Raw genomic sequence first — 21,797 nt, 5'->3', positions numbered from 1 at the left:
CTGCAATCTCGGAAACCAGCTTGAAAGCATCTGGATAAGAATCAAGGGAACCAGGACTCAAAATAACTTGTTGTTGTTGTTGTTTTTATTTCTGAAATTTCCCACCCTCGGCTTATACTGGAGTCAATGTTTTCCCAGTTTTTTTGTGGTAAAATTAGGTGCCTCAGCTTATATTCGGGTCAGCTTATACTCGAGTATATACGGTATATGAATACGCATGCCAAGCCACTCACCCCTGTTGCTTTTGTCCCCGGTGTCTCCGCAGCATCAGATTCTGCAATACCTGAAGGACATGTTCGACCTGGACATTGTGCGCTACGCTTCGGTGCCGCTCCTGGCGGAGGACGTGCTGCAACTTTCCCGGCGCCGCAGCGAGATCCTTTTGGGGTACCTGGGGGTCGAGGCCCCACTGACGCCCCCGCCGGAGGAGGAGGAGGAGGAGGAGCAGGAGAGCAGTGGGGCCCACCGAGGTCATCCATCTGGGTGAGGTCTCGGCGTCTTCCTCCCACAAACCGATGGGACTCCAACTTGGGAGAAACGCGAGCGGGCCATCCCGAGGAAATCCTTATTTTCTAAAGACTCCTTTTTGCCTTCGTCTTTTTTAAAAAATCTGATTTCTCACTCGTTCACTTTATTTCCCGTCCTAGCACGTGTCTGTGAAGAAAGGGGTCATTTCCCAACAATAACAACAACAACAACTACAGTAGAGTTCCGGTTAACCGACTTCCGGTTAACCGACACTCCGTATTATCCGACGTCCCAGGCCCCTTGGGAGGCGTTCATGCCGGTTGCTAGGTAGCTTGTTATCTACCTAGCAACGCTCAAAGGCACCTCCCAAGAGGCAGGGCGGCGAGCAGAGAAGCGCCTATGTGTGTTGCTAGGTAGATAGCAAGCTACCTAGCAACGCGCATGGGCCGAGTGCTCGCTGCTCTGCCCCTTGGGAGGCGCCTGTGCACGTTGCTAGGTAGATAGCAAACTACCTAGCAACGCGCATGGGCCGAGTGCTCGCTGCTCTGCCCCTTGGGAGGCGCCTGTGCACGTTGCTAGGTAGATAGCAAACTACCTAGCAACGCGCATGGGCCGAGTGCTCGCTGCTCTGCCCCTTGGGAGGCACCTGTGCGCGTTGCTAGGTAGATAGCAAGCTACCTAGCAACGCGCATGGGCGCTTCCCAAGGGGTGGAGCGGTGAGCACTCGGCTTAAGAAGCACCCCTGAGCGTTGTTAGGTAGCTTGTTATCTACCTAGCAACAAGCACGGGTGCCTCCCAAGAGGCGGGGCAGAAGCACCCCTGCGTGTTGCTAGGTAGCTTGCTATCTACCTAGCAACGTGCACGGGGCACTTCCTTCAACCGGCTTGCTGGATAATAGGGCCTCCCTATTATCCGTCAGATCCAGTTATTCGACATTCGCCCCGCCCATTTATGTCGAATAACCGGAACTCTACTGTATTATTATTTCCCGTCTAACCTATTATCATTTTAATGGGATGAAAGCCAATGTCTAAATTTTGACAATTTACTTATTTCAAAAGGATACCAAACTTTTTCTCCCAATATTTCTGGTCTTAATATATTATTTTTAATGTCTTGGGCCTAGTATTGAACAATATCTTGACAGGTTTAAAACCAGAACTATTATTATTCTAGCTGGTCTAATCTATTCTTATTTTCATGGTGATATTGGGATGAAAGCCAATGTCTACATCTTGACAATTTACCTATTTCAAAAGGATACAAAACACTTTCTCCCAATATTTTGGGTCTAATACAACAACAACAATAACAACAACAACAACTATTATTATTTCCCGTCTAACGTATTATCATTTTAATGGGATGAAAGCCAATGTCTACATTTTGACATTTTACCCATTTCTAAAGGATACAAAACATTTTCTCCCAATATTTCTTTTTTTTAATAATAATAATTTTTATTATGTTATAAGTGAGGTTTCTCCCAATATTTCTGTTAATGCCTTCAGCCTAATTTTTGGAACTAAGGCCAACAATAATTCGACAATTTACCTGTTTAAAACATACCAAACTTTTTCTCTCAATATTTCTGGTCTAATATATTATTTTTAATGCCTTGGGCCTCTTATTGGAACAAAGGCCCATAATATTGTGTTAAAAAGGATACAAAGCATTCCCTCCCCAATATTTCTGGACTTTTTTTAGGATCAATTTGTGCCCTTTTTGGGGGAAACAAAAGGAGGTTAACTGAGCTTCAATACAGAGAGAGATCATGTTCCTTCAAATAAAATTAAACTTTTAATAGGAGTTTCGTCTGGAAAGGTTTTTCCATAAATTTGGGTCTTAAGATAAGTATGATGTCACAAAATCCGTCGAAATCAAACACCCCTTTGCTTTGTGAAACCCGACAAATGTCATGAATGTACTGTTTCTGTGCCTCTCTTTCTCCAGCCAATCTCTCCCTTCCCGTGAAACTGTAAATATTCCTGTTTAATTTTGTTTTATTGCACTGTGTTTCCCTTCCTTTTTTTCTATCCTGGGAGGGATTTTAACATTGAAAGGTTGAAAAATCAAATAAATCTTTTTCTTCATGATCAGAAAATGGTTTGGAGGAGCAATCCTTGCTTTTGGGGCTTTTACAGTGGCAGACCTTTCATTCATATGGAAATAATAATACTTTATTTTATGTATGTATGTATGTATGTATTATTATTATTATTAGTTATATGCTGCTTTCTCTCAAAACAACTGGCATTATCTGCATGTGGAAATTATCATTATTATTTATATGCTGCATTCTCTTTAACAAAGCAGATGACGTTAACTTCATGTGGAAATAATAATAATAATATGCTGCTTTTTCTCTCTCAAAGCAACTGGCATTATCTTCATGATGTTATTATTATTATTATTATTATTATTAATAATAATAATAATAATAATAATAATATGCTGCTTTCTCTCAAAGCGGCTGGCATTATCTTCCTGTGGAAAGCAATAATGATAACAACAGTAATAATAATTCTCTTATTTATTATTATTATTATGCTGCTTTCTCTCAAAGAGATTGGCATTATCTTCTTGTGGAAATAATAATAATCATCATCATCATCTCATTTTTTTCTCTCAAATCGCCGCTGGCATTATCTCATGTGGAAATTATTATTATTATTATTATTATTATTATTATTATTATTATTACGGTTATTAATATGCTGTTTTCCTTCTCAAAGCAGGTGGCATTATCTTCCTGTGGAAATGACAACCAGAATAACAACAACAAAAACAAAAAAAAAATGCTGCTTTTTCTCTCTTGAAGCTGCTGGCATTATCTTCATGTGGAAATAATAATAATAATTTATATGCTGTTTGTTATCTCTCAAAGCTGCTGGAATGATCTTCAATCTGAAAATTATTAATATTTATATGCTGCTTTCTCTCAAAGCAAGCAGGCATTATCTTCCTGTGGAAATAATAATAATAATAATAATAATAATAATAATATGCTGCTTTTTCAAAGCGATTGGCATTAACTTCATGTGGAAACAATAGTAATTATTATAATTATTTATACACTTTATCTGGCATTATCTTCATGTGGATATTGTTATTATGCTGCTTTTTCTCAAAGCGGCTGGCATTATCTTTGTGTGGAAAATAATAATAATAATATGCTGCATTCTCTCTTAGAGCTGCTAGCATTATATTTATGTGGATTATTATTATTAATAATATGCTGCTTTCTCTCAAAGTAACTGGCATTGTCTTCATGTGGAAATTTATTATTATTATTATTTACATGCTACCGTCTCTCAAAAGCAGCTGTCATTCTTCATGTGAATAATAATAATTATTATTATAATAAGTATCATTTATATGCAGCTTTTCTCTCAAAGCACTTGGCATTGACATAATGCGGAAATAATAATATATAATAATAATAATAATAATAATAATAATAATAATAATAATAATATGCTTTTTCGTTATCAAAAGCAACTGGCATGTAAGTGTGATTTATTGTTATAATTTTATTATTTTACTTTGTTTAATAATGTGTATTATGTTGTTATGTAATGTTTGTGTTGCTTTTATGACTGTAAACCGCCCTGAGTCCCATCCGGGAGATAGGGTGGTATATAAATAAAGTTTTATTATTATTATTATTATTATTATTATTATTATTATTATTATCATCTTCCTGTGGGAATAATAATATGTATATGCTCCCTTCTCTCAAAAGCGGATGGCATTATCTTTTTGTGAAAATAATAATAATAATAATAATAATAATAATAATAATAATAATAATAATGGGTTGCCGTGACTTTTCCGGGCTGTCTGGCCATGTCCCAGAAGCATTCTCTCCTGACGTTTCACCCACATCTATGGCAGGCATCCTGAGAGGTTGTGAGTTCTGTGGGAAACCAGACAAGTGGGGTCGATATATCTGGGAGTGGGAGAAAGAACTCTTTGTCTGTTGGAGGCAAGTGTGAATGTTGCCATTGACAGGCTTGATTAGCATTGAATGGCCTTGCAGTTTCAAAGCCAGGCTGCTTCCTGCCTGGAGGGAAGCAAACACCTCCCAACCAAGGGGCAGCTAACACCTCCCAACAAAGGATTCCCCCGAGGCAGGAATCAGCCAGGCTTTGAAGCTGCAAGGCCATTCAATGCTAATCAAGCTGGACAATTTTGCCTCCAACAGACAAAGAGTTATTTCTCCCACCCTGGACTTTATTCCAGATATATAAACCCCACTTGCCTTGTTTCTCACAGAACTCACAACCTCTGAGAATGCCTGCCAAAGATGTGGGCGAAACGTCAGGAGAGAATGCTTCTGGAACAGCAACCGATTATTATTATTTATATACTTTTTCTTATCTTTATGTTGAAATTATTATTATTATGATCATACTTATGAGTGGGTTTGGTCTCTATCCTGCTTGAATTGAACTTCCCATTCATTCCTGTCAAGTCTTATTTTCCTGAGGTAAAAAATAAGAACTAGGCGCCATTTTGGCCAGAAGGACCACAATGCACCTCGCCCGTCCCCTTTTCCTGAACTCTGATTGGCTGCAAACCATTCGAGGCGGGGCTAGACCCAGAGGAGGGGAGGGAAAGAAAGAGCGAGCTCGAAGTCATCCGACGATTGGCGGGGCGAGCCGCCCAATCGGCAAGCGTTTCCGAGCCCCGCCTATGTTCCCCTCTCCGCCTATTGGATGCGCAGACAATCAGTCTCAAGAAGAGGCGTGGCTTTTGGGTTGGTTGTTGAACAGGCGGATTTGGGCCGAGCTTCCCTATTGGTGGGGTAAGCCCCGCCTTCCTTCGCGCCCATTGGCTGCCCCGCCCCGTGTGTGCCTTCCTATTGGCTGAAGCCGCCCGACCCGGTATCTGGGTAAGATGGCCGCGGCAGAAGAGTGCTCGCTCGCAGTGCCGTGGAATTCGCTTTCCCTCACGCACGCCGAGTACCCGGCAGGTAAGGCTGCGGCTGAGGGGGCTCCGAGCGGAAAGAACGCCCGGGAAGCCTCGGGAGGGACCGAATCCCGGAGCCGTTGCTGAGGGGCGCTGGGCAGAAAGCAGCCGCGCATGCGCACTGGGGGGCGGTGGCTGGGATTCCTTCTGCGCATGCGCGTCGGTGGATGGGAGCCTTTCTGCGCATGCGTGGCGCTGGTACTTGGAGTTTCAATGAATGTGGCCTGTTCCAGTTTATGAGGTTATTTCTGTATGTTCAGAGACCGGATATAATAATAATAATAGTAATAGCAATAATGGTAATAATATTTTATTTATATCCTATAATACAAGCATAGGCAAACTTATGCATTACGATATAATACTGATAATAATACAATTTAATAATGTTAATTATCTATATACAGTAGAGTCTCACTTATCCAAGCTAAACGGGCCGGCAGAAGCTTGGATAAATGAATATCTTGGATAATAAGGAGGGATTAAGGAAAAGCCTATTAAACATCAAATTAGGTTATGATTTTACAAATTAAGCATCAACAAATTTAACAGAAAAAGCAGTTCAATACGCAGTAATGTTATGTTGTAATTACTGTATTTACGAATTCAGCACCAAAATGTCATGGTATATTGAAAACATTGACTACAAAAATGCCTTGGATAATCCAGAAGCTTGGATAAGCGAGGCTTGGATAAGTGAGACTCTACTGTATATAAAAGGGTAATGAAATTTCGGCCTAGGACAAAACAACAAAACTACACATCCCAGAAACACAAAACTTGGCAGCACAACCCCTCATCCATGCCTCTACGTTCTTACAACAAAAAATAAAGTCCTAATTATTGTTTTTATCCAATTGCTGCCAGTTAGAAGGCTAAGCTCCGCCCACTTGGTCTCCTAGCAACCCACTCAGCCCAGGGGACAGGCAGAGTTAGGCCTCACTTACGCCTCTTCCACACTGCCTATAAAATACAAATTATTTTAACTGGATTATAAGGCAGTGTAGACTCAAGGCCCTTCCGCACAGCTATATAACCCATTTAATGTCATGGGAAAACCTTGACCCTTTACCTTAACTACCACCAATTCCTCAATACTTTATTTCCCATACCACCAGACTTCGCCACAGCAACGCGTGGCCGGGCACAGCTAGTATATTATATATTAAATGTAATATTACTGACAATAATACAATTTAATAATGTTAATTATATATTATATATTAAATCTAATATTACTAATAATATTACAATGTAATGATATAGTACAATATAGTAATTTAATGCTAGTATTGTACTATGCTCATAATATAATGTATTGTATGTGAATGTAATTTGTAAGCCGCTCTGAGTCCCCTTTGGGGTGAGAAGAGCGGCATATAAATGTAGTAAATAAATAAAATAAAATAAAAAACTTGGGCCCTCCAAGTGTTTTGGACTCCGGTAGGCTGTTAGGAATTGTGGGAGTTGTAGTCCAAAACACCTGGAGAGTCCAAGTTTGCCCATGCCTGTTTTAGTACATAGGCCAAATTACCATAACTTAAAATAGAGCCATTGCAATTACTGAAAACATAATAATAGCAATAAAACATATAACATCAAAAGTAAATAAATAATATTATAACAACAACAATAATAACAACAATACTAACAGTAATAAAAATTCTGAAAAGTAGATCTATGTTATCCAATATTATAGTGATTCCAGACTAGATAAGGCAATATTTATAAAGAAATGCATATAAAGATGATGTGTCTGTACAGAATATTATCTAGAGATGAAAAAAAGATATAATAATAACAATAATAATAAATTCTGAATAGATACACATTATCCAAAATTGCATAATAATATATCATGATAATACTGGGAACTGAAGACTTGGATATTTAGACAAGCCTTTAAATATGTCTAAATATAATAATCACGACTCAAAATATGCCTTCTAAATGTATGTTTGCATGGATGATTTTAATTAATGTTCCATTGTTTTAACTGTAATTATTTCTAATACTCTGTTGTCCTACATTTAATGATTGCAATTGTAAGGCCACCATGAGTCCCCCTCCAGGGTGAGAAGGACGGGATATAAATGCTCAAAATAAATAAAATAAATAATAATGACTATGTCACTTTAATGACTATGTCAGCTGGTAATTACCCCTCCCTGATGACTTTGATATATTTTGCACCTTGGCCCAGATCCTTGAATTCAATTCATGATTTTAACATTTTATTTTGTATGTTGACCTTTTATGACTGTTTTTTTTATTGATTTTTTTTTGTTGATTGATTTGTTTTATTGTTTTGTTTCTGCTTTTATTGTTGTGTCTGGGCATGGCCCCATGTAAGCCGCCCCAAGTCCCTTCGGGGAGATGGGGCGGGGTATAAGAATAAAGTTATTATTATTATTATTATTATTATTATTATTATTATTATTAATAGCCCAATGGTGTGCAATTATAATGCAATTATAATACAGCACAGCACTTTGATCCCATTCCCTTGTTCCTTTGCTACAACTTGCATTATCCCTTTCCTTTCTTCTTGTTTACAGTTCGCCAGGTCTTTAGGACAGTTGACACTATAGGTTATTGGGCTATGTTCTGAGTTCAAATTGTTGATTTTATATACTTATTGTTTTATTTTGTATTGTACCATGTGATTATTTTATGAGTTTGTGGCATACATAAGCTGCCCTCCTGAGTCCCTTCGGGGAGATGGCGGCGGGATATAAAATAAAGTTATTATTTTATTTAGTACTTTTGTATTATTGTACATCTGTATATTTTGTTGTGATGCATTTGACTGTGAGCCACTTTGAGTCTCTGTATGGAGAGATAAAGCGGGATATAACTAAATAAAATAAATTGACATTTTTAATGCTTTTATTCCAGCAAGAGCAACTACAGTAGAGTCTCATTTATCCAACATAAACGGGCCGGCAGAACATTGGATAAGCAAATATCTTGGATAATAAGGAGGGATTAAGAAAAAAGCCTATTAAACATAAAATTACATTATGATTTTACAAATTAAGCACCAAAACATCATGTTTTACAAGAAATTGACAGAAAAAGCAGTTTGATACACAGTAATGTTATGTAGTAATTACTGTATTTAGGAATTTAGCACCAAAACATTGCAACGTTTACTACAAAGACGTTGACTACTAAAAGGCAGACTGCATTGGATAATACAGGACATTGGATAAGTGAAGCTTGGATAAGTGAGACTCTACTGTCTTTATTGTTTTATTGCTTTATTGTTTTGCTTGCTTTTATATTGTTGTGTTTGGGCATGGCCCCATGTAAGCCGCCCCGAGTCCCTTCGGGGAGATGGGGTGGGGTATAAGAATAAAGTTATTATTATTATTATTACTGTAATTATTTTTCTCTCCAGCCTTTCAATACAATTCAGAAACCAGCAAACGTTAAAACAGAATTAAATATCAATATTATATATTTACTAGCTGTGCCCGGCTGTGACAAAGTGGTGGTGGTATTGGTTAAAAATTGTTGTGTAATTTTTATTTGACGTTATTTGTATTTTTTAATTTTTTTATTGTAAGTTATCTTTTTATTATATTTTATTATTTTCTTGTATTATTTTAGTTATTTTCTGTTATAGTATTTTATTGTATTAATTTTTAGTGTTTTTTTATTATTATTATTGGGTTGCTAGGAGACCAAGTTGGAGGAGCTTAGCCTTCTAACTGGCAGCAATTGGATAAAAGCAATTATTCCTCTTTCTCTAATTAGGGCTTTATTTTTCTTTTCTTTTTGTTGTATCAATCTAGAGGCGTGGATGATGGGTTGTGTTGTCAAATTTCGAGGTTGGGGGGCCTGTAGTTTTGTTGTTTTGTGGGTCGCCGTGATGCCATCACTCTTTTATATATATAGATATATTATTATTAATATTACTACCATGGAAGTCTGAAGTTTGCCCATACCTGTCCTATATGCTCTTACACACAGTAAGAAAGCATGGGCCTCATTTTATCCAGTGGAAATTCAGCTTCCTTTTACAGGGCATTGGTATTTCTGCGTTTTCCCTTTCATGCCTCTTTGGTCGGTGCTGAGCACCATGGGAGTGGCCACAAAACAAAGCCAAGCTCGACCCCATGTAATATTTATCTCTCTGATGTTCAGTTTCCTCCTCTTGCGTTTCCTGCGCCAAGCTGGGCCCGAAAGCTGTCTGTACCCCGCGTCATGCAGTTGATACGTTGCTATTGACTATGGGTGTGTTTACATTGTAGAAGTGACTGCAGTTTGACACCACCTGAACCTTTGTGGCTCCAAAAGTCAATGAGATCTTTGTATCCGAAGAAGCATAGTGTCTAGATGGAGGGAATTCATAATGCCCCTCTCTTATTTTGTTTTGGTCAGACCTCTTCCCCTGGAATAATAATCCTATGTCCCATTTGGACAAAGAAATTCAAGAGAGATACGGATTTTTGTCGTGAATACTTTTTGAACTTTAAAAGTCAATTGTTGTATGGTTCTGTTTTATTATGTGTATTGTATTGTTTTTATCATGTTGGAAACTGCCCTGAATCCCCTGAGGAGATAGAGTGGTATATAAATAAAGTTTTATTATTATTATTATTATTATTATTATTTTTTTTTTTTTAAAAAAACAAGCTGGATGGTCATCTGTAGGGAGGGTTTTTATGGTGCTTTTCCTACCTGGCAGATTGGGATTGGACTGGATGGCCCATGCAGTCTCTTCAAACTCAATGTTTTAATGATTCAGTGCTAGGAAATTCTGGTACAGTAGAGTCTCGCTTATCCAACGTTCTGGATTATCCAATGCATTTTTGTAGTCAATGTTTTCAATACATCATGACATTTTGGTGCTAAATTCGTAAATTACTACATAGCATTACTGCGTATTGAACTACTTTTTCTGCCAAATTTGTTGTCTAACATGATGTTTTGGTGCTTCATTTGTAAAATCATAATCTAATTTGATGTTTAATAGGCTTTTCCTTAATCCCTCCTTATTATCCAACATATTCGCTTATCCAACATTCTGCTGGCCCGTTTATGTTGGATAAGTGAGACTCTACTGTATATTATGGTACTAATTATCAAAAGAAACTGACTCTGAAATATGTAAATGTATTTTTTACTGCCCTGAGTCCCCTGAGGAGATAGAGCAGTATATAAATAAAGTTATTATTTTATTATGACACAGCAAACAAGATAGATATGCTGGATTTCGTATCACAAAATCACAAGTCGAACACTTCCCAAGTGTCTAGGACTGTGTGATGTATTTTCGGATGATGCTGCAGATCCCAGTCGGGTGGCCTTTTGCAGTTGGCAGATCGTAATTTTGTCAAAGTCTATTGTTTCCAAATGCCGGCTGAGATCTTTTGGCACGGCACCCAGTGTGCCCATCACCACCGGGACCACCTGCACTGGTTTCTGCCAGAGTCTTTGAAGTTCGATCTTGAGGTCCTGAGAGCGGCTGAGTTTTTCCTGTTGTTTTTCGTCAATGCGACTGTCACCTGGTATGGCGACATCAATGATCCAAACCTTTTTCTTTTCCACAACTGTGATGTCTGGTGTGTTGTGTTCCAGAACTTTGTCAGTCTGGATTCGAAAGTCCCACAGTATCTTTGTGTGCTCATTTTCCAATACTTTTGCAGGTTTGTGATCCCACCAGTTCTTTGCTGCTGGGAGGTGGTACTTGAGGCATAAGTTCCAATGAATCATTTGGGCCACATAGTTGTGCCTCTGTTTGTAGTTTGTCTGTGCAATTTTCTTACAGCAGCAGAGGATAGGATCAATGGATATGATAAGTTATTATTATTATTATTATTATTATTAAAAACAGAAGCTGGATGGTCATCTGTTGGGAGGGTTTTTATGGTGCTTTTCCTACCTGGCAGATTGGGATTGGACTGGATGGCCCATGCAGTCTCTTCAAACTCTATGTTTTAATGTTTCAGTGCTAAGAAATTCTGGTATTTGTAGTTTGTACTCTTCAGCAGAGAAGGCTCAAGTCGTTGTTGCTCATCCGGTGTGCGATCTCTTTGTTTATATCCCTGACGAAGGTGTTAAATGAGTGACTTGGGCAAGCCCGCTCCTGGTGACTTGGCCAAACAGGCCAGGCTGCATTTGCAGGCCCACTTTCATCTCTTTTCTCTCTTTCTCGCCCCAGGTGACTTTTCCGGCTATCTCCTGGCCTGGGTCAGCCTGGGCCCTATTTTCATCATTGTCGGCTTCCTCACGCTCATCATTTTCAAGAGGGAGCTTCACACGGTGAGTCCTGCTCATTTCATCCCAATTTTGGAGTTCACTCCTCCCAACTGCAGCCTAGCCGTTCGAAAACATGCCAATGTGAGTAGATCAATAGGTACTGCTCTGGCGGGAAGGTAACGGCGCTCCATGCAGTCATGCCTGTGGCTACATGACCTTGGAGGTGTCTACGGACAACGCCAGCTCTTTGGCTTAGAAATGGAGAAGAGCACCAACCCCCAGAGTGTGAGTAGATCAATATGTACTGCTCTGGCGGGAAGGTAACAGCGCTCCATGCAGTCATGCCTGTGGCCACATGACCTTGGAGGTGTCTACGGACAACGCCGGCTCTTTGGCTTAGAAATGGAGATGAGCACCAACCCCCAGAGTGTGAGTAGATCAATAGGTACTGCTCCGGCGGGAAGGTAACAGCGCTCCATGCAGTCATGCCAGTAGCCACATGACCTTGGAGATGTCTACGGACAACGCCGGCTCTTCGGCTTAGAAATGGAGATGAGCACCAACCCCCAGAGTGTGAGTAGATCAATAGGTACTGCTCTGGCGGGAAGGTAACAGTGCTCCATGCAGTCATGCCTGTGGCCACATGACCTTGGAGGTGTCTACGGACAACGCCGGCTCTTTGGCTTAGAAATGGAGATGAGCAGCAACCCCCAGAGTCGGACACGACTGGACTTAATTTCAGGGGAAAACCTTTACCTATCTCTCTCTCTCTCTCTCTCTCTCTCTATATATATATATATATATAAAATATGTAATGTTTGTTTTATGGAGTAAACAACAAAACTACTGAACCAAATTAAATTTGGCCACAAAAGACATAGTCATCCAAAATATGTCTTTCAATAAAAAAAACCAAGAAAAATAAACTCCAAATTAGAGGAAGAGGAAGACTGTTTTTTCCCCTTGCTGCCAGTTAGAAGGGTAAGCTCTGCCCACTTTTTCTCCTAGCAACCCACTCAGTCATTTAATGGTGCCCAGGGCTCAAGACTCGAGGCCCTACCACACACTTATATAACCCTGAATGCCAAGGCAGGATAATCTGCTTTGAACTGGATTATCTTGAGTCCACACTACCATATAATCCAGTTCAGTGTGGATTTTATACAGCTGTGTATAAGGGGTCTCATATAATCCAGTTCTAAGCAGATAATATAAGGTTATAAATATAATATATAATAATTACTGTGGTATAATAATCTATATATATAAAAGAGTGATGGCATCACGGCGATCCACTAAACAACAAAACGACAGGCCCCCCAACCTCGAAATTTGACAACACAACCCATCATCCATGCCTCTAGGTTGATACAACAAAAAGAAAAGAAAAATAAAGTCCTAATTAGAGAGAGAGAGGAATAATTGCTTTTATCCAATTGCTGCCAGTTAGAAGGCTAAGCTCCTCCAACTTGGTCTCCTAGCAACCCAATAAAAAATAATAATAAACACTTTAAAATGATACAATAAAATATTATAATAACAGAAAATAACTAAAACTAATACAAGAAAATAATAAAATATAATAAATAAAAATATAACTTACAATAAAATTAATAAAAAATGCAAATAACGTCAAATAAAAATTACACAACAATTTTTAACCAATACCACCACCACTTTGCCACAGCAACGCGTGGCCGGGCACAGCTGGTAAGAACAATATAATCTCTGAAATCAGGACAGTAAATAAAGCATTTAAATTAAATTAAAGCATTGCCTTTTTCCATTGGTCCTGGCAAGTTGGCCCATCCGACTCAACCTCTTGTCTCTTTCTTGTGCAGATCTCTTTCTTGCTGGGCCTGGTGCTCAACGAAGGTGTGAATTGGCTCATCAAGAGCATTGTCCAGGAGCCGCGGCCCTGTCCAGGTAGGAGACCCCGTTGCTGCCGGGAAAAGCCACAGGAAGCTACAGACGTTCACGGAATTGGAGGAATAATTCTGCCCTTTCCCCGCTTCTTTCCAGAAATCCATCCGTCGGTCTTTTCCAAGTACGCGATGCCTTCCAGCCACTCCCAGTTCATGTGGTTTTTTGCTGCCTACTCCTTCCTCTTCCTCTATTTAAGGTGAATCCCTGAATGTGGCTTTTCCAGGCGTAGTTCAGACAGGGCAGCTTGCTATCCTGCTTTAATGTTTATTATTTATTATTTACTAGCTGTGCCCGGCCACGCATTGCTGTGGCATTGTCTGGTGGTGTTGGTGAGAAATTGTTGAGGTAGTGGTGGTATTGAATGTCTGTTGTATGGTTGTCTTTATGTTTAGTATGCACACTGAAGTGGATTATATGGCAGTGTGGAGTCAAGATAATCCAGTGCAAAGCAGATAATATAAGATTATAAATGGGTTATATAGCTGTTTGGAAGGGCCGTGAGTCTACACTGCCATATAATCCAGTTAAAATCTGATAATCTGTGGAAGAGGCCTAAGTGAGGCCTAACTCTGCCTGTTCCCTGGGCTGAGTAGGTTGCTAGGAGACCAAGTGGGTGGAGGTTAGCCTTCAAACTGGCAGCAATTGGATAAAAACTATTATTCCTCTCCCTGTAATTAGGACTTTATTTTTCTTTTCTTTTTGTTGTATCAACCTAGAGCCGTGAATAATGAGTTGCGTTGTCAAATTTCAACACTATGATGCAAATGTAATGCACCCCCAAAATGTGCGGAGATCATTTAGGGAAAATGTGTGAGCATTAGATTGGAGTCATAGGGGTCGTTCCAAGTCCTTCCAATGTCTTTTTCCTCCTCGCAGAATGCACCAAACAAACAACGCCAGGTTCCTAGACTTGCTGTGGAGACACGTGCTCTCCCTCTGCCTCTTAACCGTGGCCTTCCTGGTCTCATACAGTAGGTACGTCCCTTTTAGTTGCGGTTAATCGTATTGCGGTGTCAGTGCTCCTGACGGCCTTGGGGTAACTAGTTCTCCTCGTCTCTTTCGCATCACCCTCCCTGGCCCTCCTCCAGGGTCTATCTACGCTACCACACCGGGAGCCAAGTCATCTACGGAGGCCTTGCGGGGACCATCATGGCCGTCGTGTGGTTCACCTTCACGCAGGAGATACTCACGCCCTTGTTCCCCAGGATAGCGGCCTGGTAAGTCTTTCCTGGCCAGTGTTACCTTTCCAAACTGTCATTTTTTCCAAAAATTCCATATATATATATATATATATATATATATATATATATATATATATATGGAATTTTGATGTCAGGGACGCTATATTTGTGTTGTTTACAATCTCACTGGCAGCTAGGGGGAGAATGGCTCTTCCTCATCCTCTGTAATGTGGACTTTATTTTTCTAGGGTTTTTTTATTGAAGGACATAGATTGCATGACTATGTCTTTTGTGGTCAAATTTGGTGTGATTTGGTCCAGTGGTTTTGTTGTTTACTCCGTGATAATTATGCACATTACATTTACGCATATATATCTATCTATCTATATATCTATCTATCTATCTATCTATATATATATATATATATACACATACATACATACAGTAGAGTCTCACTTATCCAACATAAACGGGCCGGCAGAATGTTGGATAAGTGAATATGTTGGATAACAAGGAGAGATTAAGGAGAAGCCTATTAAACAACAAATTAAGTTATGATTTTACAAATTAAGCTCCAAAACATCATGTTATACAACAAATTTGAAAGAAAAAGTAGTTCGTTACACAGTAATGCTATGTAGTAATTATTGTATTTACGAATTTAGCACCAAAATATCATGATGTATTGAAAACATTGACTACAAAAATGCCTTGGATAATTGATAATGTTGGATAAGCGAGTGTTGGATAAGTGAGACTCTACTGTATATGGAATTTTGATGTCAGGGACGCTATATTTTTGTTGTTTACAATCTCACTGGCAGCCAGGGGGAGAATGGCTCTTCCTCATCCTCTTTAATTTGGACTTTATTTTTCTAGGTTTTTTTATTGAAAGACATCGATTGGATGACTATGTCTTTTGTGGCCAAATTTGGTGTGATTCGGTTCAGTGGTTTTGTTGTGATAATTATGCACATTACATTTACGCATATATATCTATATATATACATACAATAGAGTCTCACTTATCCAAGCTAAACGGGCCGGCAGAAGCTTGGATAAGCGAATATCTTGGATAATAAGGAGGGATTAAGGAAAAGCCTATTAAACATCAAATTAGGTTATGATTTTACAAATTAAGCACCAAAACATCATGTTTTACAACACATTTGACAGAAAAAGTAGTTCAATACGCAGTAATGTTATGTTGTAATTACTGTATTTACGAATTTAGCACCAAAATCTCATGATATATTGAAAACATTGACTACAAAAATGCCTTGGATAATCCAGAACCTTGGATAAGTGAGACCCTACTCTGTGTGTGTGTGTGTGTGTGTGTGTGTGTGTGTGTGTGTGTGTGTATATATATATATATATATATAACAAAAAGAGTGTACTCTTTGTCATCTGAAGTCAAGACTCGTCATGCTTCTTATGTTGTTCTATGTTCTTCTTGTCTTCTCTTCCAGATCTTTACTTTCATAGTCCGTCTTCATTATTCTTATCAGTTTATTTATTTAACATCTTTTACCTAATTTTGATGATTGCCATATAAATCTAAAGCTTTATTTCATTTGTTAGTAAATTAATATTACCTGGGTAAACATTTATTAAGTTACATTGTCATCCTTTGGTCTTCTTTTTTTCAACACTACAGAGATTTTATGAATACGGTAGAGTCTCGCTTATCCAACATTCTGTATTATCCAGTGCAGTCTGCCATTTAGTAATCAGTGTTTTAGTAGTCTTTTCAATACATTGCGATGTTTTGGTGCTAAATTCGTAAATACAGTAATTACTGCACAAAGTTACCGTATATTGAACTGCGTTATCTGTCAGTTTGTTATAAAACATGATGTTTTGGTGCTTAATTTGTAAAATCATAACATCATTTGATGTTTAATAGGCTTTTCCTTAATCCTTCCTTATTATCCAACATTTTCAGTTATCCAATATTCTGCCGGCCCGTGTATGTTGGGTAAGGGAGACTCTACTCTCAAGCTGTTATTTTTAATAAACAATTAAGAGCCTAGCTTGTTTAGTTTGTAATTGGAGAGCTTATACTTGAGTGAGGGTCCTGGCCGGCTTATATTCGGGTCGGCTTATACTTACAGGGAATCAGAGCTAGACAGTCTTGTTATTAAAGTCTTATTATTATCTTAAATTACATTTGTATGTAAATATTCAAAACATTTAAGCTACCGAGGCCTCAATTAATGTAATTATTTTGGTATCTATTTTTATTTTTGAAATTTACCAGTAGCTACATTTCCCACTTTCGTCTTATACTCGAGCCAATAAGTTTTCCCAGTTTTTTTATGGTAAAATTAGGTGCCTCGGCTTATATTTGGGTTGGCTTATATTCGAGTATCTACAGTACTTAGAGATTTGCTTCTGGGTGGTTTTCTAAATGGAAACGTTTCAGGTCCTGCTGCTTTGCATTCTCTGCCGTGGATGTATTTGAATCATAAAAAATTCACCAACCAAGTCGAACGTCTCTTCTTCCTTTTGCCCTTTTCCAGGCCGATATCGGAGTTCTTTTTAATCCGAGACACCAGCCTCATCCCAAACATCCTATGGTTTGAGTACACGGTCACCCGGGCCGAAGCCAGGTGAGAACTGGGATGGGAGACGTAATGGTGGTTGTGGTTTTAAGCTTTGAATATGCTTTTTATCAGCTTTTATGGATTTTAACGGTGATTTTTTAAAATAATTATTATAGTAAGGACTAGCTGTGCCCGGCCACGCGTTGCTGTGGCAAAGTGGTGGTGGTATTGGTTAAAAATTGTTGTGTAATTTTTATTTGACGTTATTTGCATTTTTTAATTAATTTTATTGTAAGTTATATTTTTATTTATTATATTTTATTATTTTCTTGTATTATTTTTAGTTATTTTCTGTTATTATAGTATTTTATTTTATTAATTTTTAGTGTTTTATTATTATTTTTTATTGGGTTGCTAGGAGACCAAGTTGGAGGAGCTTAGCCTTCTAACTGGCAGCAATTGGATAAAAGCAATTATTCCTCTCTCTCTAATTAGGTCTTTATTTTTCTTTTCTTTTTGTTGTATCAACCTAGAGGCGTGGATGATGGGTTGTGTCGTCAAATTTCGAGGTTGGGGGGCCTGTAGTTTTGTTGTTTTGTGGGTCGCCGTGATGCCATCACTCTTTTATATATATATAGATAGATGGTGATGATGATGATGTTACTATTCGTCTCCATTGTACTATACGACTGTACTGCAATATTATTAGTAATATTACATATAATATACAATTAAAATAGTGTATTATTATTACATTACAATATGACTAGCTTTGCCCAGGCTTAAGTGGAATAGCAGTGAATAGCCCTGCAGCCTCAAAGCCTGGTGGTTTTCTTCCTATGGGAATACTAGTTTGGCGAGCTGGAATACAAGGAATAGTCTCGGTGTGGCAGGTATGCATGCTGGTATTAGTCACCATGATTAGCATGTAATGGCCTTGCAGCTTTAAAGCCTGGCTGCTTCCCCCCGGGGGAATCCTTTGTTGGGAGTTGTTAACTGGCCTGGATTGCTAATTTAGATAAAGACAATTTGTAACTTGGAACAGGAACATTTTGAAAGTGCAATTCCAGCCACACACATACACACAGCCACAGCTATCTATCTCCCCAGGGGGCCTCTCTCTCTCTCTCACACACACACACACACACACACACAAATGTAATATAAACATATACCGTATATACTTGAGGAAAATAATACATGTAATAATAAATAGAGTAAAATAATAAATGCAATAATAATAAGATCAGAGTGAAATAATAAATGTATTAATAATAAAAATAATAATAATACTAAATAGAGTAAAATGCAAGTAATAATAGAGTAAAATAATAAGTGAGACTGTACTGTACAACAAATCTGGCAGAAAAAGTAGTTCAATACGCAGTAATGCTACATAGTAATTACTGTACAGTAGAATCTCACTTATCCAACACTCGCTTATCCAACGTTCTGGATTATCCAACGCATTTTTGTAGTCAATTTTTCAATACATCATGATATTTTGGTGCTAAATTCGTAAATACAGTAATTACTACATAGCATTACTGCATATTGAACTACTTTTTCTTTCAAATTTGTTGTATAACATGATGTTCTGGTGCTTAATTTGTAAAATCATGACCTAATTTGATGTTTAATAGGCTTCTCCTTAATCTCTCCTTATTATCCAACATATTCGCTTATCCAACGTTCTGCCGGCCGGTTTATGTTGGATAAGTGAGACTCTACTGTATTTACGAATTTCGCACCAAAATATCATGATATATTGAAAACATTGACTACAAAAATGCGTTGGATAATCCAGAACGTTGGATAAGCGAGTGTTGGATAAGTGAGACTCTACTGTAATTGTATTGTTTTACTTTGTTTAATAAGGTGTATTATGTTGTTATGTAATGTTTGTGTTTGCTTTTATGACTGTAAACCGCCCTGAGTCCCGTCCGGGAGATAGGGCGGTATATAAATAAAGTTTTATTATTATTATTATTATTATTATTGACCCCATTATAAGCTGAGGGAGGCTTTTTCAGCTCAAAAAAGAGGCTGAAAAACTTGGCTTATCTTCGAGTATATACAGTCGTTGTCGTCCCACTTGTTCAATCGTTTTTGACTCTTGGTGACCTCCTGGCCCAGTCCCGGCCAGATCTCCCTGTCGGCTGTCAACGCCCCCAGTTCCTTCAAAGTCGAGCCAGTCACTTCAAGGATCCCGTCCATCCACCTCGCCCTTGGTCGGCCTCTCTTCCTTTTTCCTTCCCTTTTCCCCAGCATCATGATCTTCTCCAAGCCTTCCTGTCTTCTCATGATGTGGCCAAAATACTTCAGCTTTGCTTCCAATCCTTCCCTCCAGTGAGCAGCCACTGGACTGGTTGGAAAGTGTAGTAAATAAATTTAAGATTTTAAGAATTTTTTTTACCCTCAAGCGAGGCTTGGATAAGTGAGACTCATCTGTATTATTATATTGTATCACATTATATTATTTTTATACTTTTTGCCGTCCTTGGGGTGAAAGGTGGGGTAGAAATAATTACAACAACAACAACAAGGTGATGTTGATTTGTGTCCCTGTGCCACAGGAACCGGCAGCGCAAGCTGGGCACCAAACTGCAGTGAGCCTCGGAAGGCGCCGAGAGCGGACCGGCACCCGATTCTGCCGAGCGAGAGGACGACACCGATGGGCCGGAGCAGAGCGAGAGAGAGAGAGAGAGCTGCGCACGAGGAGGGCTTGCTTTTGGGGAAGGCGGACGGACCCAGGGACCCTTGCCAAACCCACACGGAGTCTTGCGCCGACCCCCCTCCCGATGCATGTTGAAGATGGGCGCGGACCCCTCCCTCCTCCCCGTTTGTATCTATCTCTGTCTCACCGGGGCACCGCCGACGGCCGCCAATCCTCCCTGCACGACCCGTTTCTTCGCCCGGGGCTTGTTTGCACGAATCGACGCCGGTACAAAATCACAGAGCTTGGAAGAGGCGCCCGGAGGCCATCCAATCCAACCCAAGACACTATCGAAACCTTCCCGACAGATGGCCACTCAGAGAGGGAGACGCCAGCTCTTACCATCAGGACGTTCTTCCTAATGTTTCGGCGGAATCTCTTTTTTTTTCCTGGGAGTTTTGGCTGCTTTGTGTTACAAAATCATGGAGCTTGGAAGAGGCCATCCAGTCCAACCCAAGACACCATCCAAACCTTCCCGACAGATGGCCACTCAGAGAGGGAGACGCCAGCTCTTACCATCAGGACGTTCTTCCTAATGTTTCGGCGGAATCTCTTTTTTTTCCCCGGGAGTTTTGGCTGCTTTGTGTTACAAAATCACGGAGCTTGGAAGGGGCGCCCGGAGGCCATCCAGTCCAACCCAAGACACCATCCAAACCTTCCCGACAGATGGCCACTCAGAGAGGGAGACGCCAGCTCTTACCATCAGGACTTTCTTCCGAATGTTTCGGCGGAATCTCTTTTTTTCCCCGGGAGTTTTGCCTGCTTCGTGTCCTAAAAACGAAAACGAACTTCCATATTTCTTCGACCTGTTTTTGTCTCCAAGCTTCTGGAAGGATTTTTCTGGATTTCCCCTTCTTCCATCTTGAGTTTCGGGGCCCCGGAATTTGGACGCAGGATTATCATTCCAGGTGAGATCTGACCAAAGCCCTGCGACTTCTCTCGACCCTGTTGTTGCAGCCTAGAATCATGTTGGCCTTTGTCGCTGCCGCGCCACACTTTTGGCTCACGTTCCGCTTGCGGGGAAAGGGGTTTGGAAAACCATATATATCTCTTTTCTGGAAAAACAAACAAGCAAACCCGGTTTCCCTTTTTGGTGGCATGCAGTATACACACTATTTATTAGCATTCTTTTCCGAACTCGGACTGCTGTTTGTGGAAGTTTTCGGGAAAAGGGGAAAACCGTCTCACCTATATTTGGGAGGATTTGTGAATGGGCTGTTTATAATTTTTCCACGACTGTTTTCAAAGCTGCCTTTCGTCTTGATTTTACGATGAAAAGGATTTTTTTTAAAAAAAGAGAAACACTAGTGACTTTTCCGCACCCGTGGGTGAGTTGACGCCGTGGTGAGAATCCCACGATGCTAATTTTATGTCTTTTTATTTCTTTGGGGTCCACTTCTTTCCTTTTTCCCCTTTTCTGTGCCAGTCATTGGGCCTCTTCTCCTTCTTTGTCCTTTCTCTTCTCTCAACTCTGGTTGTTTTGACACGGAAAAGCTCAAAGGACGCACTGTTAAGCCACCGCTGTACTTAAATTGGTTTACAAATCCCCTGAAGCGATCCCCCAAAACTTTTACATACTCAATAATAATAATGATAATAATAATAAAAAAGTGTTTTTATGGTCAGGCCCGACCTATATTCATACTTCCTCAAGTCTCATGCGCCATCGAATCTCAAAAACACAAAAAAGGGATTTGTTTCTGATTGGAAGGTGCAAAAAAAGTGCATCCTTTGTGTTGTCAAAGGCTTTCGTGGCTGGAATCACTGGGTTGT

The 21,797-nt window shown here is 39.4% G+C and overlaps 2 protein-coding genes across 10 annotated transcripts in view; both read left to right on the top strand.

Moving 5' to 3' along the window:
- miga2 (mitoguardin 2) overlaps positions 1 to 2,572 on the top strand; it is a 46,092-nt gene extending 43,520 nt beyond the window's left edge. For all 9 annotated transcript variants that reach the window (XM_062959912.1, XM_062959907.1, XM_062959913.1 and 6 more), the window contains one exon: positions 266 to 2,572. In XM_062959912.1, coding sequence (XP_062815982.1) covers positions 266 to 576 — 311 coding nt within the window. In that variant the 3' untranslated portion in view covers positions 577 to 2,572. The remainder of the gene's footprint in view (positions 1 to 265) is intronic.
- Positions 2,573 to 5,309: 2,737 nt separating this feature from the next.
- On the top strand, positions 5,310 to 21,649 carry dolpp1 (dolichyldiphosphatase 1). Its single transcript, XM_003229679.4, has 8 exons — positions 5,310 to 5,446; positions 11,615 to 11,715; positions 13,494 to 13,578; positions 13,675 to 13,774; positions 14,455 to 14,553; positions 14,667 to 14,795; positions 17,285 to 17,374; positions 19,885 to 21,649. Exons 1-8 carry the CDS (start codon positions 5,371 to 5,373, stop codon positions 19,919 to 19,921), a joined length of 717 nt encoding a protein of 238 aa, XP_003229727.1. The 5' UTR covers positions 5,310 to 5,370; the 3' UTR covers positions 19,922 to 21,649.
- The last annotated feature ends 148 nt before the right edge of the window (positions 21,650 to 21,797 follow it).

The sequence above is a fragment of the Anolis carolinensis genome, unplaced genomic scaffold (assembly GCF_035594765.1).
Source record: "Anolis carolinensis isolate JA03-04 unplaced genomic scaffold, rAnoCar3.1.pri scaffold_7, whole genome shotgun sequence".
NCBI classification, from domain to species: domain Eukaryota; kingdom Metazoa; phylum Chordata; class Lepidosauria; order Squamata; family Dactyloidae; genus Anolis; species Anolis carolinensis.
This window is presented reverse-complemented; position numbering and strand designations above follow the sequence as displayed.